This window comes from Melospiza melodia, chromosome 3 (genome assembly GCF_035770615.1).
Source record: "Melospiza melodia melodia isolate bMelMel2 chromosome 3, bMelMel2.pri, whole genome shotgun sequence".
NCBI classification, from domain to species: Eukaryota; Metazoa; Chordata; class Aves; order Passeriformes; family Passerellidae; genus Melospiza; species Melospiza melodia.
This window is the reverse complement of record NC_086196.1, coordinates 66,951,470-66,967,627: the sequence shown is the minus strand read 5'-3', so window position 1 is coordinate 66,967,627 and position 16,158 is coordinate 66,951,470. Positions and strand designations below refer to the sequence as shown.

Below are 16,158 nucleotides of genomic sequence, written 5' to 3'. Positions count from 1 at the left end.
AGATTCCTAAGGGAGAAAATGTTCATTACATTGATGACATAAGGTTGAACATTGCATCATGGCTGAAACAGCTCTTTTGAATTCAAGAAAATATTACTGGAAAACAGTATTTATAGATATTTTAGAACAGAAATCTTAAGGTAAACTGGCTTCCTTATTATTTCTTATACAGACAAATGGGTCTCATTTGTAAGTGTACAATAGTTCAGGAGCTATGTCTTCTAATTAAATGGTTCCTAATATATAATATTTGGCTTTTAAAAATGCCCTAAGCATATAACATATTTTATTGGCTGTTTACAAGTTGTGTCCTAACACAATTTGTGACCAAGCATTCAGAAGGCTTGTCTCTGGTATTTATGTGGTATTTTTATTTTCTGTATAAATTTTGTGTTACCTACTACTGCATTAAAGTGGTGCAGTGTAGTAACGTGTTGCAAGAATTGCTTCTGCATTTGTAATATTCAAATGCTAGATATTTGAATGACTTTCATAGAAACTGTTTACAATGTTAAAATTGTGTCTTGGATACCCTGATAAAATTTTGTCCCAATACCAGCCCTCTTTCACTGAATATTCCTTCCCAAAATGCAGCTATTTTGCCTTGATCACCTCCCAGAGCAGGAGACACACCCAGATGTGGTGATAGGATTGCATAGCCTACTGAGGGAACCTTAACCATGAGTCAGTCCAGCACAAATGGATGTGGGGCTCTATTTTAGTTAGAACAGGGATATTATCTATTAGTCACTTTTTTAATCTTTAGAAAACATCTATTTTATATCTCAATTTATATGGTACTAAGAACAGTGCACAATCTTTATTTAATTCTATGTAATTTGAAAGCTTTCAATTATGTTAGCCATTGTGTAGTCTTGGGATTTCTTAATTTCTCTAGTGTAAAATTTATGTGTTCTCACTTCCTATGTAGCAATCTAAAAGTGCAGGGATTTGAAAACACACATTTGCTTTTTAAGTAATCATCGAAAATAGTCCTTGGAGATTTAGATCACGGATATGTGAAAAGTTCCTGCAAGGTGAGGTAGGTAGAACTATGTAGCATGTAAGCAGTGATTTTCCACCATCGTACTTTCATCTGTTATCCTCCCTCTCTTCAGTGGCAAGCCATTGATAAGTTTACGTCTGATAAGTATCTAAGTACTATTAGATGTGTTGTAAGAGCAAGGGCAAAGAAGATAATGGGCTGATAGTGTAGGTGTGAACTTGTTTGGGTCTCCAGGTAGGATCTAATGGTAAAACTAAATCTGCAGTGCCTGAGATTAAACTCCAACCTCAGCAGTCACACAGTGGTGCCACAGGACAGGCAAGAAAGTCATGTTGCATGGCTGAAAGGGGCTGGTAACAGTCTGCTGAAGCAGAAGGGTGATGTGGTACCTGCCTGAGTCATTACATCCCACAGGAGTTGCCTTTTCTGTGTCAGTCCAGATTTGCAGAGCACAGCTGCTGCAATTGCAGCCTTACATGACAGTTCTGTAAAGGGCAGATTAATTTACTTTTCCAGCAGTTACTGCGAACTGCCACTGTTTGATGTTCAATGTGCAGCTCAAGTATTAAGCTACAAACACTAAATGTTAGTAAACAAGATTGTTATAAGTTAAATGGTGTAAAGGTCTTTACGTTTTTTTCGTGGCTAGGAGATGCTCAATTGTAATCAAGTTACCAATCTAGCTGGTGAATAATAATTTTCATCAACTGTTGACTCATTGACTCTTGTAGGAGAGGTTCTTCTATCTTTAAGACTCTGTGTGAATCGTAATCAAGCTAAACCTTATAAGCTAATTCAATTTACTTGATGTGCTTGAATTATTTCACATCCCAGAGTAGTAGAATGGAAAAAGAATGGCTATTCTATGTTCTCCAAATGTAACTATTTACCTAAAAGTAAGACAAAGATGATATACGTGTTAATTCTTAGTTTTTCATTATCAACAGTTTTCACAAATTTATAACTATTTCATCTCAGATATGGCAAAAAAGGCCTTAGTAATCAAGAATAGAGACTGTTTATAGAAAGCAGGAGCAACTGTTTTCCAGCTTTAGAAAATTGTGAAAACATGCCTTAAAATTACCATGTTCATTTTAGTATGCATTATAATCCTAATTTTTTTTTGCTGATCTAATTTGATTGGTCTATTTTTAGCCTGGGGAAACTAAAGAAATGTAAAACTCCCCTCTCTCTGTTTTTGTAGAGCTGATAGTTTTTGCTAATTTTCTCCTTCAAAAATGTTGTGCAGATGAGCATATTTACTTCTTTCAAGAACAGAATTTGGTAATGACAATGTATTAATCTGTGGTTCACAGCTTCACTGGCAGTTCAAAGCATTAAGTGCATAGGTAAATGGAATACAGGTTATCCATACTCAGTCTGCCAAACACCTTTTCCAAGTTTTGAATCAATGTATAAAAGGATTACAGTTATTTGGTCCAAACATCCTAATTACCTTCCTTTAATTGTAAATACCTAGTGAATAAATAAACATACTGGTGCCACAGCTACAGTTAAAACAGATAAAAGTATTTTCTAGAGAAATTAGCATGTTCATGCTACAAACATTTGTAGCATGAACATGCTAATAAATATTCAGAAAGGAAACTAAATATGGATATGCTAAAATGTACTAATTGTCAATGGCAGGTAGTTGGGGTGACAGCATTTCACCTGGATGCCAAGGGGAACGTGGACCTGAAGACTGAGAATCATTTTATCTGTCACCTCACATCAAACACATCTTGTCACTGGCCTTTTTGAGGGAAGATTTCTCTCAAGGCATAATTTACCTGAGAAAGCAAAAGGATTTTATGAACCTGAATTGTGTTACTATTGAGACATCAGCATAAGCATTTCATACACTGCTGGTTTTGGATCAAATGTAAATGTTCAGGGATTCACACACTGTGGAACACTTCTGACTCTGAACCTGAATCAAGCAACTTGAAAAATTCCTTTTGTAGTCAGCTCCTGCACGCAGGGAGAGGAGTTTGAGAAGATGTTTCTCTGGTGTTTTAGGAATTTAACCAAAGGTGCAGGAAACTCTTCTTTTGGCTTAAAATATGCAGAAAGCTGCCTAGTGGGGTCAGTATGGTTGGAAAGAACAGTTTCCACACCTGTATTTTCTGGAACATCCTAAACATCATCCTCATTTCTAGAAAGCAGATAATATTTGCATTAATGTGTGCTTCTAGAAAATATAACACACAAATTACGTTTCCAAGTTATGAAGAAAACTTGCATAAATTGTCGATGAGACATCCTAATTTAAATTATAGAAAGACCTTCTGGAGTTAAATAGATTATTTGGTGATAATTAGAAATGATTGCCTAATTTTCTCCCTACACTTAGGTTAACACATTTTTATTTTACTGGTGAATGTGGGCACCCAAATTAATTGTCATTATCAAAGGCACCTTGTTTGTACAGAGATTTTTGTGAAATATTTATTGTCAGTATCACTCGTGTTGCTCGGGGTAACATTTGTCCCTCACATCCTTTTGTTTCTTGATAATAGTTGAGAGCATGTGGGAGTTTATGCAAAACTAGTGGTAATGTATGAGCTGCTGAGTTGTTATGGGACATGAAAAATCTAAGCTATGTATGGTATCCTTTGTATTTTTTAAGAGTAAAATTATCATGAGACTCAAGCACAGTCTTGTCAAGATGATTTCTTTTAGTCCTAACGTTATTCTCCAATGGACACACTTTACAAAAGATATTGCCTTCTGTGTTTCCTGATGGAAATCTGCATTCTGTTTTGATCATTTTGCTTAACTATGACTTAAACAGAATAAATTACATTTGGATTTGGATGTATGATACCATAATTCTGCATACTTGTTAATGGTTGTGTATTATTAATTGCAATATGTGTTATTTTGCATATGGATTCTAATGCAGTTATTTAACACATCCAGGTTTTAGTATTTGTCTCAACTATACTTGATTTTAACGTGTTTAATAAGAAGTGGACATTGCAATTTCTTGGAACCACTTTAACTTGTAACAAATGTTTTTCAGCTGCCTTGGAAGTCACTGACTAGCATCATTGAGTATTACTACATGTGGAAAACCACTGACAGATATGTGCAGCAGGTAATTCAATGACTATTTCAGAATGAACCAGTCTGAGATACTCTTTAAAAAAGTGATCTTGTTAAACCATAAAAATCTGTTTGTGTTCTTGAAAAGATATACAATGGGAGGCCTAAGGTAATATTTTGGGGTATAAACCAGTGCTGTTACAGGCTGCATTGTTGAATCCTCTGCTGTACATCCCATAGCTGTGAAGAGCTTTTTAGCCTATTTGTATTTTATGCTGGTTTGAAGCAGTAGGACTCCTGGTTCCTCCTTCAGTAGGGGATCAGATGGAAATGGGCTGCAGAGCAAATGCTTTAGACTGTGAAGCTCTGCCATGGGACTGAAGGAAGCACAAAATCCATTGTGTTACAGTGGCTGCTGGTGTTATGAACCCTTAATTGGTGCTTCTGGACAAAGCATTACTTTGGCATTACCAGCATTTCAAAATTGAGACCATTCTGCACAAGTGGTTTTGTTCATCCTTCTGATGGAATGTTCGACTGTTTGGGTTGCTCTGGAGCAAAAACACATCAAGATTATGTTGGGTACAAATACTGAGATGTTTTTAGCAGGCTTAGGCAAAATGTCAGTGTTGATGGTTTTTATATATTGTACTCCTTATATATTTACTCCTTGGTTTAGACCATAAAATAGTTGAAAAGGCTCCATTTTAATTGCTGATTTAATGTTTAAGCTAGTACCTCCTTTATTTGCCACAAAATTGATGGTGATGTTATGGACAGTGTATTGAAAATAATTTTTATGCTGTAATAACTACAGCTGTAAAATTAGATGGATCTTTGGACTTGTTTCAAATTAAATGTGTCAGAGGGATGATTAGTTCAGGTTGTTCTGGCTTATTTGAAATTGTTTCTACATCATTTTGTTAGGGCATGGAAAGTAAGGGACAGGAGTTTTACAGTATTTTACTGCATGGTAGTGTCTTGGAGTATCACTAGGACAATTTAGTTCTATGGATAATACAAATAGAATATAATATGTTCCCTATAAAGGCATGTTTTTCTAGGTTTGTCACTATTCCTTTCACTTTAAACCCCTTTTTTTTCCCCACTGTTGATTTTTATCCTAGAGAGGTGCTGTCAATAGAGATTTGCTGTGTATCTTGTCAGCTCTTAATGGCTGGGCAACAGATTATCTTTAAGAATCAGATAAAAATGTGGCTTTTATTCTGAAATACTTGTTCTGGAGTAGTCGGTGAAAGAGTAAGATTCCTTTTGTAGTTCTTTAGAGCTCTTTATGATTCTATTGCTGCAATGATCAAAGTGTATGTGTTAAGATTGCATATCCTTTCACAGGATTAGGGTTTTTACAGAAAAATCACATAGGCTTTATGGTTATCTGCAACTTGAATGCTCTGGTAAATGCCTGTGTTTCACTTGTGACTAAATAAACTTCCAACATCCTACTCAGACCACAGCAATACACTCAGGATGGAGTTCTTTAGCCATGTTCTTTCAGGGTCACGTATGTGATCTTCAGTAATAAAACCAGTGTAGGCCAAATGCTTAATTTTTATCCTGGCTAGCATTTCTATAATCCTTCCTAAGAAGGGATCAGAACTTCATCATGCCCTTGTTTAGTTTTTTTTTTTGAATGGTAAAAATTGATACAGTTTAGTCAAAACAGTATCTGTAAGGTTTTTTTTTCCAAAAAGAACAAGCAGTGATAATTGAATGTAGTTCAGGGAGAAAATGCATTCAGTAATAAAGTGGAAATTTCAGTCATTCTTCTCTAAATCTCATGCATGAGGGGCAGGGGGACTTGTGGGAATGGGAAGATGAAAAAGGTCATTGCACATACTTGAATCTTAAAATACAATCTCTGAGTTCTAGATCAGTGTGATTTAGTATTAAAAATTGCTTTTGATTATCTTCATTTCTTTGTGTGAATTGGATGTGTTGTGTCAGGCATAAAAAGGGTTTATTTATCATAATTTTTACTAAATGTTATTCTTGCTAGGTTATAAATGTGGTGATTTAATGGCAGTGGAGGTACTGCTACCACCTTGCTTTGAGAGCATCTTCCTTTCAAGTCAAACTGAAGGGAAGATATGTTAAAGTTCTCTGAATTTGTCTAGCAAAACTAATTCAGCCTTGGGTAATAATTCCTGGTGGTAGGGCACTTGTCATGTCCACTGTGCTACATACAGTGTTTGAGGAACGCCAGGTTTGATGGATGGCTTCTACAGAATGAAAACTTATTTGTGGTGTTCTCCTTGAAAGTCAGATTCAATGGGAAAAGACTTTACTGAGACTTCGTAAGAGGGAAAGAGTGAACACATTAAATGGTGGCTAAATTGTTCTTCTGCAACAGTATAATATATTAGCCTCTCATTTATTTATTTCCACTGCTGAAAACAGTACTAATTTAGGAAAGTGGTCAGTTCTTGGGATATTTGTAAGTAGATATTCTTAACAAAAGTTCTTAAAACCCATAAACATTCATTTTCAATGCTAGCATTAGACCCCATGAAAAACTGGGTTAGTATAGTCGGTCCTCTCCTGCAATGCAGTCTGTAAAACCTGTTTGAAATATTGTTTAAGATGTAAATTTTTTTCCAGGTAAAGCATCAGCTCTCGTTGTTACATTGCTCCAGTAATTTATTACATTGCTCCAGGGATTTGTTACAAACTGGTGCTTTGTTTCTTGTCTAAATATTTTCAGTTTCAGCCTCCAGCTTTTACCAGTTCTGTCTCTAGATTTCAATAGACAGAGGTTTAATCTCAGAAACTGCAACTATTGGTAGTTTTCTTTCTGCGTCCTTTCCTCTCTCTCTGTACATAGAAGTTGGTATGTCAGTGAGAATTCAAGCTGTGACATGTTCTATTGCTTTTAGAGACCAATGGTAGCCATAATTTGAGTGTACAAAAATGTAGCTTATACTGAAATATCATTGCATCATTTATTTTTTAGAAGACAGTATATCATTCCCTTTAGTAAATAAAGGAGAAAAGCAATTGTTAAATTGCATTCCTTACAACCCCCATGCCAGTACTAAAAGTGTGCTAAAATTTAATCAATGTCAATATAGTCACTTCTCATTGACACTGCCATTTGGGCTTAACACAGCTTCCTACACATGCCTTTACATTCTGACACTGCTTCAGGGCTACTTTCATCCTTTTTTGCCCTTTATTGTATTTTCTCTTTTGCTTGTGGTAGGTGTGCAGTGAGATTTACTCATTTTTGTAGAATGACCAGTTTGTTAGGGAGCTCTGAGGGATGTGGTAACCCATTGCCTGGCAGTTTCACATGCTTCTGTCAGGCTGCAAACAAGTTCTATATTGTTGGATATAACAAGAAAAGGTATGAGAGACAGTTGTGGAAAACATGTGTCCTGCTGTTAAGCAGAGGGAGTTCACCACTGGGATCTGTGAAATGTTCTCAGATTAAAAACTACCAGTTTATGAGACTTGGAGCATGGTGCTGCTGCTGTTCTTTCTCCTTGCTCTTGTAAAAACTGACCCAAGCAGGCAGAGCTGACCTGTTTGCATTTTTCTGTGGGCCTGCTGAGGGTAGAGCAGTGTTGCCAGGTCTGGCACTGGGGAAAGATTTCAACTGTACCAGCAATGTCAATGGGATTCACTTCTGTAGCTCCAAACTGGGCATCTTGAACAGTAAAAAGCTGTAAGGAAAAAAAAACCCGAACCTGTTTTGGAGATAAATGGAAAAGAGCTTTCCTTGCACAGGAATTAATTAATGGTGGCATGGACTGATTAGAAGTCTATTTGTTACACATTACTCCTTAAAGATGCAATTTTATAAGTGAGAGTTTTATAAATGGACAACACGGAGGTAACTTAATGAAACTGAAAAGAACAGCAGTTTACACCAGGAGGTTCAGTCAGACTGCTGGGCCAGTAAAGCTGAATTACCTTGTAACTCACCTCATGGCTCAGGCAAGGGACCCTCAGAGCAGAGTCATCTCATGATCGTTTTCTCAAGGTGGGAAATATTTTCCTGGATTATAAACCTTGCAAAAGTTGGATATCAAAAAATAAGAGTACAGCAGAGAGGAGAAGTGGCTGTTGCAGGTGAAATGAAGGACTGAATTTTAATCACCTTATAAAGACAGGTAGTACTGATTTATTATTGCTGACTATAAATCTGTCCCCTCCTTTTTTTTTATCCTCTGTAATGAAATTGACCATGATTCAAATGCTCTTCTCTCTTGCTTTTCCTTTTTTTCTCTCAGGTGAATAGAAGTAATGTCTTGAGTACAGAAAATGCAGGGAAATAATGTTTTTTCTTCATCTTTTACATACAAATGTTTTGGAAAACCTGTGGACACCTGAACTCTGTATTTCTTGTGCCACTGCTGAAAAAATTGTTGTCTTAGTTACTTGTATAATATATGGTAATTACTAACAATTCTCAACATTATAGAAATGCAAAATGGTTTAAGTTTGTTGCCAGAATGAAGAAAGTAATGATTTAGTAAATTCACAGACTATGTTGACAGTAGTATAGCTGTGCTGTCACTGTGGTGTTCCTGAGCCACAGTTTTGATGGCATTTACTGCTAGTAAGTGTTTAGTTATTTCTAAGACTCAGTGGACTTTATTGCTACTAGTACTCTGGTATTAAGGCTCAGCCTCACTCTGGACAGAACAGACAAGGTTTATTAGATGACTGGTGAGGAACACAATTTCATTCATTTAATTTTTACTTAATTCTGCAATGAGGGGTAGCCACAGTGTCATACATATTTATATAGATGTGATTTATGTAAGTTGTCATTGGCATTTTTACAGTTATGGTGTCATATGTGAGGCCTGTGAGTTTTACTAGGAAGGACAGCACATTATGATTTCAAACTAACACTAAAAATCAAGAGCTTGTTTTTCATGCTTTTCATTGTGTAGGTTTCTGTGCTTGTTTTGGAAGCTCTTCTGAAATCACAAAACAGAAATAATTTAAAGATGTGTTGTGTGCAGTTTTATGAAATGTCATACCTTAATATAATAAAATATTTTAATGTGTTTATTTTTCAACTAGAAACGTCTGAAAGCAGCTGAAGCAGAAAGTAAATTGAAACAAGTATACATCCCCACCTAGTGAGTATAACAACAAATTCATTTTTTTAATAATATACAGGTAAAATTGAAACAGTAACATGCAATTACATGCATGCTATTTTCCTAGTCATCTCTCCAATGGTTACTTTTACAGGATTTATTATATTCAGAGATATAATCCGAAAATGCCAGAAACTCTTGTTTTAAGTGAAACTTTCTTACTTTACTGATCTTTGTTTTTTACCTGCAATTTTTTTTGTCTGGAATAAGAAGTTTTACAAAGGATGATCAAGTGCTACCTGTGGTCTGTTCACATGCAAGAAGAGCCTATTAATTCAAAAAGCAGTTTTTGCAAAACAATCTCTTCCAAATCCCTGTAGCACAACACTTTATATTTGTGTAAATGCAATATGTCAAAGTAGAAGCAGTTTTTAATGTAGTTTCATAAAATAAAATAATTTCCCATTACAGTTTTATCTGGCTGATATAATCTGTTCTTCATCTAGAGACAAGAGATGTTCTGGTTCTAAATTAAAGGTAGCACGCAGCCCCAGATCTTCTATCTTTGACCACATGCTACTAATGCAATCTTGTTTTCTTCTGAGGGGTTTTTGATCTGTATTTCTTTTACATTTAAACTGGATGCTATATCTGCTTCTGTTAACAGATATGTGATTTGTAGAAAAAAGATAAAATCCCTCCTACACATTCATAATTTCCTCAATATTATGACAAGAGAAAGGATTCCAAATCACCTTTTTCTAAGCTTTCTGTGGGTATATTCAGTTTACTTATATATGAACTTCCCATTGTTGTGAGTGTTTGTATAACAGAAGAATGTAATAACAAAGGAAGTACTTCACAAAGATTTTTGATGGTTTGTATAAATTACATACAATAGAGCTTCATTTTCATATTTCATACTGGCTTTTGTGTCTTAAACAGATGTTACAATGAAAGCAGTAGACTATTAAATTTATTTTAATCTTAGAACAAATTTTGTGAGTTCTGAAGCTCACGTCTCTAACAAATTACACTGTTTAAAAGAAGCTAAAAACTCTAGTATGAGTGTTCCCTAACTTTCTCAGATGAGTGGCTGCTTTAGGAAAACCATAAGATGTTCAGACTTTACATTATGCATTTCAATTTAATTTCCTTGGTCCATGTGGACAATTATGGATTTTCAATTAGCTCACAGTAGGGACCAGCTGTGTTGGATGACAAAATGTGGGATATTTGCATTTTTATCTTACTGCCTGTCTTTTGCCTCCGTTTCAAGACAAAATCCCTAGTCAACAGCAGGAGGATGGTAGGACTTCTCAAGGCTTTGGTATCTGTGGTGGTGATGGGATTGCTAAATGCTCTGCTTCAAGACTTATTTATTGCATTTGAAATCTGAGCAGAATTGATTCTCAGAGCTGAGTACCTTTTTGAACTTGATCATTAGGTATTTCCTGTAATTGCAAGGTTCTGTCCTTAATTCCAGAGAGTCCCTTTCAATTCATGGCATTTCTGAAAGGTAACTAAGCAACAGATCATAATGTGGAAGACTTAATTGTCTTTCAAGCTCTTCTTCTGTACCTTGAGCCCAGGATAAAGAATATTGGAAATTGTAAAATTGTCTCTTGCTGATACAGTGAAAAAGGAAAAGACAGGAGACAGAGACTTGATACAGCAAAGGTTTCTTCAATTGTCATTTTAACTTTTCTTTAATGTAATTTATGCTGCCTAAAATGACAAATAATTATCTTAGGAATCAATGTATCCAACCTTGCATTGTATTGAGGGTAATTAACACTCACAAAGTTGAAACTCTGGAAATATTGCACTTAGTGAGGAGTTATATTAATGCTCTCTGAATTAATTGACCTGTAAAGTCCTACTTCACTAAAGTATTAGAAGCTAGAATAATTATGAGAATGATATAGTACAATAATATTCAAAAGCCAAACAAAAATATCCAAAAAACGGTTAGCCTTCTCGTAGAGGAAATAATTTAGAAGATAACTGAGACAGAGCAACCAGATATATGGGTGAGTTTTGCTGTGGTTATAAGACATTTGTATTACTGTGTGTGCTTTTTCAGACAGGAGGCTGTTTGACCCTTTCCTGGGATCAAGAACCTTGGAGTATTACAGGCACTGTTGCTCCTCTTGTTATACTTCACTCAAAATCCATCCTCAACTCGTAAACCTTATCTGTTGACTAGAAACACCTTCTTAAATTCCATACTTTGTCAGACTTTTGTTAATGCTTTGACCTCTGAGAGTTGGTCTTTTATGAGCTTTCCAAGTAGCTTAGACAATCTGAGCACAGTAAAAGCTGCAAATTGGACTGTCAGAGCAGCTCCTAACATAGCGAGTGTCTGACAATGCTGAAAGTGATAGAGGAGTACAAAAATTATCTTCTTGTTTAGAGAAGATTTTGTAGATGTTGCCTGCACACATCAGATTTTCAGAATTAGATTGTTTGTCTTCCTGTTGACTAACCAGTTAATAAAACCTTTTTTTTTTTCTTTTTTTTGTTGCAACCTTTAAAAAAATTTATTTAAAGCAATAAACCAAATCCCAATCAAATATCCAGCAACAATGGGAAACCTGCTGCAGTCAACGGAGCAATGGGAGCTTCTTACCAGGCACAAGCCACAGTAATAGGTCGGGCTTGTGAAAGCTGCTATAGTAAGTAAATATATTTTTTAATGACTCAAGAATTTGGGTGAATTTTAATATGTGCTGTTAGAAAAAAAAGATAGATAATATTGTTAGGATATGACAGAGGATAATTTGCAATTGCTCTTATGGCAGAAATATCTTTAAAGTTAGAGCTGCCTTCAGTATATTAATAAAGTATTCAAATTTCTTTATGATTTATTTTTAAACAATTCATAAAGCACAGAAAGTTTAAGTAGTGTAATATGATGGCATTGATCTATTATTCCTTTACCTTCACAAAGCTAGATTCAAATTTACTTTTTATTTTTGTTTTTTCTTTAAGGCTGCAGGGTTTTTGAGGTGTTTTTTTTTTTTCTTTGAATGGTTTTGGAATGTTTTTCTCCCTGTGTTGTTGTTGGGAAAGATGGGGAGGACTATTGTTTCTTTCTAGTATTTTGTGTGATAATTTCTGTTGGACTTCTTGGAATAGCAGCCCTCAACAGAGGTTATATGAGAGCAGATATAAAATCCAACTTAATTAGCCTGTCTTCCAGGGTGAGATTAGAAATAGTGGGTTTGTTGTTATTTTTTCTGGTAGTCCTTTGGGAGAAAATCTCAGCAATACAAAGTCCCTGTTTTGAAATTCATTTTAGAAGCATTTCCAAAATTTCCATTTAGAGTTCACCTCTCTGGCACTTTTGTAAAAAAATAAAGCAACAAACAATTCAAGTTCTTACTTTCAGTGTGAAATATATTAACTATTTATCCATACAATGCTCTGCTATTGCCATGTGTTATGGCTGTATATAATAATCTATTACAGCATTTGGATTGATTGCAGTGAATTTAACTTGCACCAGTTCACCTGTGCTGCTTTCTCCTCCTCAGCTCCACAGTCTCACCAATGGTATTCTTGGGGCCCTCCTAATATGCAGTGTAGGTTGTGTGCATCTTGCTGGATTTATTGGAAGAAATATGGTGGCCTGAAAATGCCCACACAGACAGATGAAGATAAGCTGTCTTCCAGCCAACCTACAGAGGTAGGATTGTGTAGACAAGCTTTTCTAAAACAAAACATGGTGCTTTCACAAGACTGCTGTGATTTGATTATTGAATGGAATGGTTTTCATTTATGTATTCAACTTTTATTCAATTTATTAATCCTTTTTCTGTGTTAATAGAACTGTACAGTGGTCAGGCCTTGCCCTATCTTTATTTGACTACTTCTTGTATAAATAAGCACGTGCTTCCTGCATTTTTGGTGTACAAATGTCATTTTGTCTGTCCAATGGTGTGTTATCTCTGAAATGTTAAATCTACTATACAGCATATCATTTAGGATGGCATTTATATATCCACTCTCAATAGAGTTGTCTGCTCTGTGGCTTCCTGCACAGGCCTGTTTTTTGTAAAGTGCTTAGACAGGTTATTCATGTATTCCTGTGGGTTCTACATCAGATTAACAGCAAGAGTAGAAAGACTTTTCTTTTTTCCCCCTGTAGTGTCTGTCTTTCATAGACACTATAGGGGGAAAAAAGAAGTGTCTGTCTTTTACAGACACCACGTTCTTTTTCTTAAGCAAATTTTGGACTTTGTGATTTTGTCTCTTTGAATTCTGATGCTTCCCGATTAGACGTAACATAGGTTGAAGAAAAAAGTCACAATTGTTGATGGTTTTTGAACATAGCATCAAAATAATGTTCTAACAGTGGAAACCTAATTATACCTCAACCAATTTAAGTCACATTTCTTCATGTACACACACATATCCACAATTCATATTCCATTTCTGGCAATCTCTCTTTCTGTGGAATCATTGCAGTGATCTTGCCTACATTGTCATATTCTTGCTCTGATAAAAGCAAAAATGAAAAAGAATGTTTTGTAGTTTTATTCCTGCACTATCATCTGGTGACCTGTTCTCGGTGCACTCTGTAGATTTGAATGCTATATATTGACTATATATGACTATATATTGACTATATATTGACTATATATGACTACAACTGAATAGTCTCTCTTTCCCTGCGGATGTCCCGAATCCCTTTCCGAGGCTATCCTGACTTGTGGGGCTGTTAGGGTGCGGTGGCCGAGCCGTGTGTGACGCTGTCCGTGTTCTGTCCCGCAGGAGCCGCCTGTCCGAACGCACCTGTCGCGGCAGGCCACGCAGGGCACCCCGGTGCGCAACACGGGCAGCCCCAAGTCGGCGGTGAAAACGCGGCAGGCGTTCTTTCTGCACACCACCTGTTGGACAAAACTGGCCCGGCAGGTCTGCAAAAATACCCTCCGGCTGCGGCAGGCAGCGCGACGTCCCTTTGTCCCTATTAACTGTGCTGCCATTAAGGCAGAATGTAAGATGTTTTTTTAATTCTTAGTTCTGTGTGCTGTGCTTCCCACCCGTTTTTGTCTTTTAATTTTATTTTCTTTTTCAATAAACATTTCTTGTCTATACGCTTTTGCTTTTCATTTTTATTTTTTTCATTTGTCCAGCATATACCGACACATTGGTTGCCTTGAACAGGTCTTAAACTGTGGGAACATTTCAAATTAATTAAAAAACTATCACTTCATTCCCTTTCAAAAATTGACAGTAACAAAAATGGGGGCAGGAAGGGAAAATCAATGCCACAACATACATTCTTCCCACTAGGCAGCATGAAAGAACTGTGCTTTTCTGTTGTTGGTCTTTTAATAATTTGCTTAGCAGAACCTATAGATCTGTACATGTTGTATTTTTTTCAATGGGATTGGTCAAAGAATCAGGAGCTGGGGTTTCATAATAGTTTAAATGTGGTGTGCAATACAGTCCTTTGTAACTGTGACAATCAGGTGGTGGTGATAGCCACGTTTATTCATCATAGTTGCATAATTTTGGTTTTTTTCTGTTCCAGTTTTAAATTTTAATTCTAAATAAAATTCTGTATTATGCTTGTTCTTTTTATAGCCAAAATATAAAGACCTGATGAATTTCTAGTAGTATGACGAAAGGTTTTTGTAGATAGCAACAGTAAGTCTCTTCACCTGCGTATGTGTGTAAATTCTGCTGCAAAGTCGCTGAATATTTCAACAGTTTTTGTATCTGTTTTACTGCTCACACTGTCTGGCTATGATTCCCAGTCTTCCATAGATAGATAGATGTTCTTGGAGCAGATGCTTGGTATTCCAGGATGAGGCATGCTGGTTCATTGTACTGTCAATTGTATTAGAATTGAAGAGAACTTTTAAGATCATTAGATGTAGGGTTTATAAGCATGTTCATTAGATTAACACTGAATGTTTTCCCAGCATACTTATCTGGGATGCAGATGATGTCTGCACTGTTTATAAGAAATTTACTCCACAGAGGATTAAAATCTGATTTTGAGTAATTATTTTCTCTTTATGTACTTCAAGACCAGCCGTTATGCATATGCAAACTTTTCACCTACTTCTGCAGCACTCCAAAATTTACTGGATATTTCTGTTCATTGTCCTTGTCTAATTTTTTAGTTATTTTGGCCATTTTCTTTCTTCTTTTATATAAATGCAAGTCAGGAAGAACTTTCAGTTTTTCGGGAAACCCTGTGACAACTGTGAGAATAAAATGAGTTGTTTTTCATGGAAGAAGTATGTCTAAAGATGGATTAAGATTATATTTTTAATCCTCAATCCAAAATAAAGGTTACTTTCTGAGAGAAAGGTATTGTACCTTTAAATTTATGTTTCTGCTGAATCATGCAGGAAAATTCAAAAGTTCACTTGAACCTTATATCTTTTTATCAATATCTGTGTTTTTTCTCCCTCCCTGCAGTAAAAAATATTCAAAAGATGAAAGTTTTGTTTAAGGAGAAAAAACATCAGAAGAAATAATTTCATCCAACTGTTGTTATGCATGTGTTCAGCCTTTAAAGAGAGGAATGAAAAGCTGAGCTTTTCAGCAGGAAATAGTAATTCTTGCTTCAACTGACAGTGCTGGGAGTGTTTTCTCTTTGCTTTGAGTGAAAGAGTTCTTCATGAGATTAACAGCTAGAGTAGAAAGATTTTTTTTTTCCCCTGTAGTGTCTGTCTTTCATGTTTCCTTTTTGCTTAAGCAAACTTTGGACCTTGTGATTTTGTCTCTGAATTCTGATGCTTCCTGATTAGACCTAACATAGGTTGAAGAAAAAAAAGTCACAATTGTTGATGGTTTTTGAACACAGCATTAAAATAATGTTCTAACAGTGGAAACCAAATTATACCTCAACTAATTTAAGTCACATTTCTTCATGTGCATACACATATCCACAATCCGTGTTCTGTTTCTGGCAATCTCTTTCTGTGGAATCATTACAGTTATCTTGCCTGCATTGTCATTGTCATATTCTTGCTCTAGTAAAGGTGAAAAAGAATATTTTGT

General features: G+C 35.7%; 1 protein-coding gene across 4 annotated transcripts in view; it reads left to right on the top strand.

Moving 5' to 3' along the window:
• The window catches only part of MTA3 (metastasis associated 1 family member 3), a 153,698-nt gene that overhangs the window by 70,389 nt on the left and 67,151 nt on the right, over positions 1–16,158 (top strand). For all 4 annotated transcript variants that reach the window (XM_063152092.1, XM_063152093.1, XM_063152091.1 and 1 more), the window contains exons 10-14: positions 4,035–4,109; positions 9,113–9,171; positions 11,686–11,810; positions 12,672–12,823; positions 13,912–14,134. In XM_063152092.1, the coding sequence (XP_063008162.1) occupies positions 4,035–4,109; positions 9,113–9,171; positions 11,686–11,810; positions 12,672–12,823; positions 13,912–14,134 (634 nt within the window). The remainder of the gene's footprint in view (positions 1–4,034; positions 4,110–9,112; positions 9,172–11,685; positions 11,811–12,671; positions 12,824–13,911; positions 14,135–16,158) is intronic.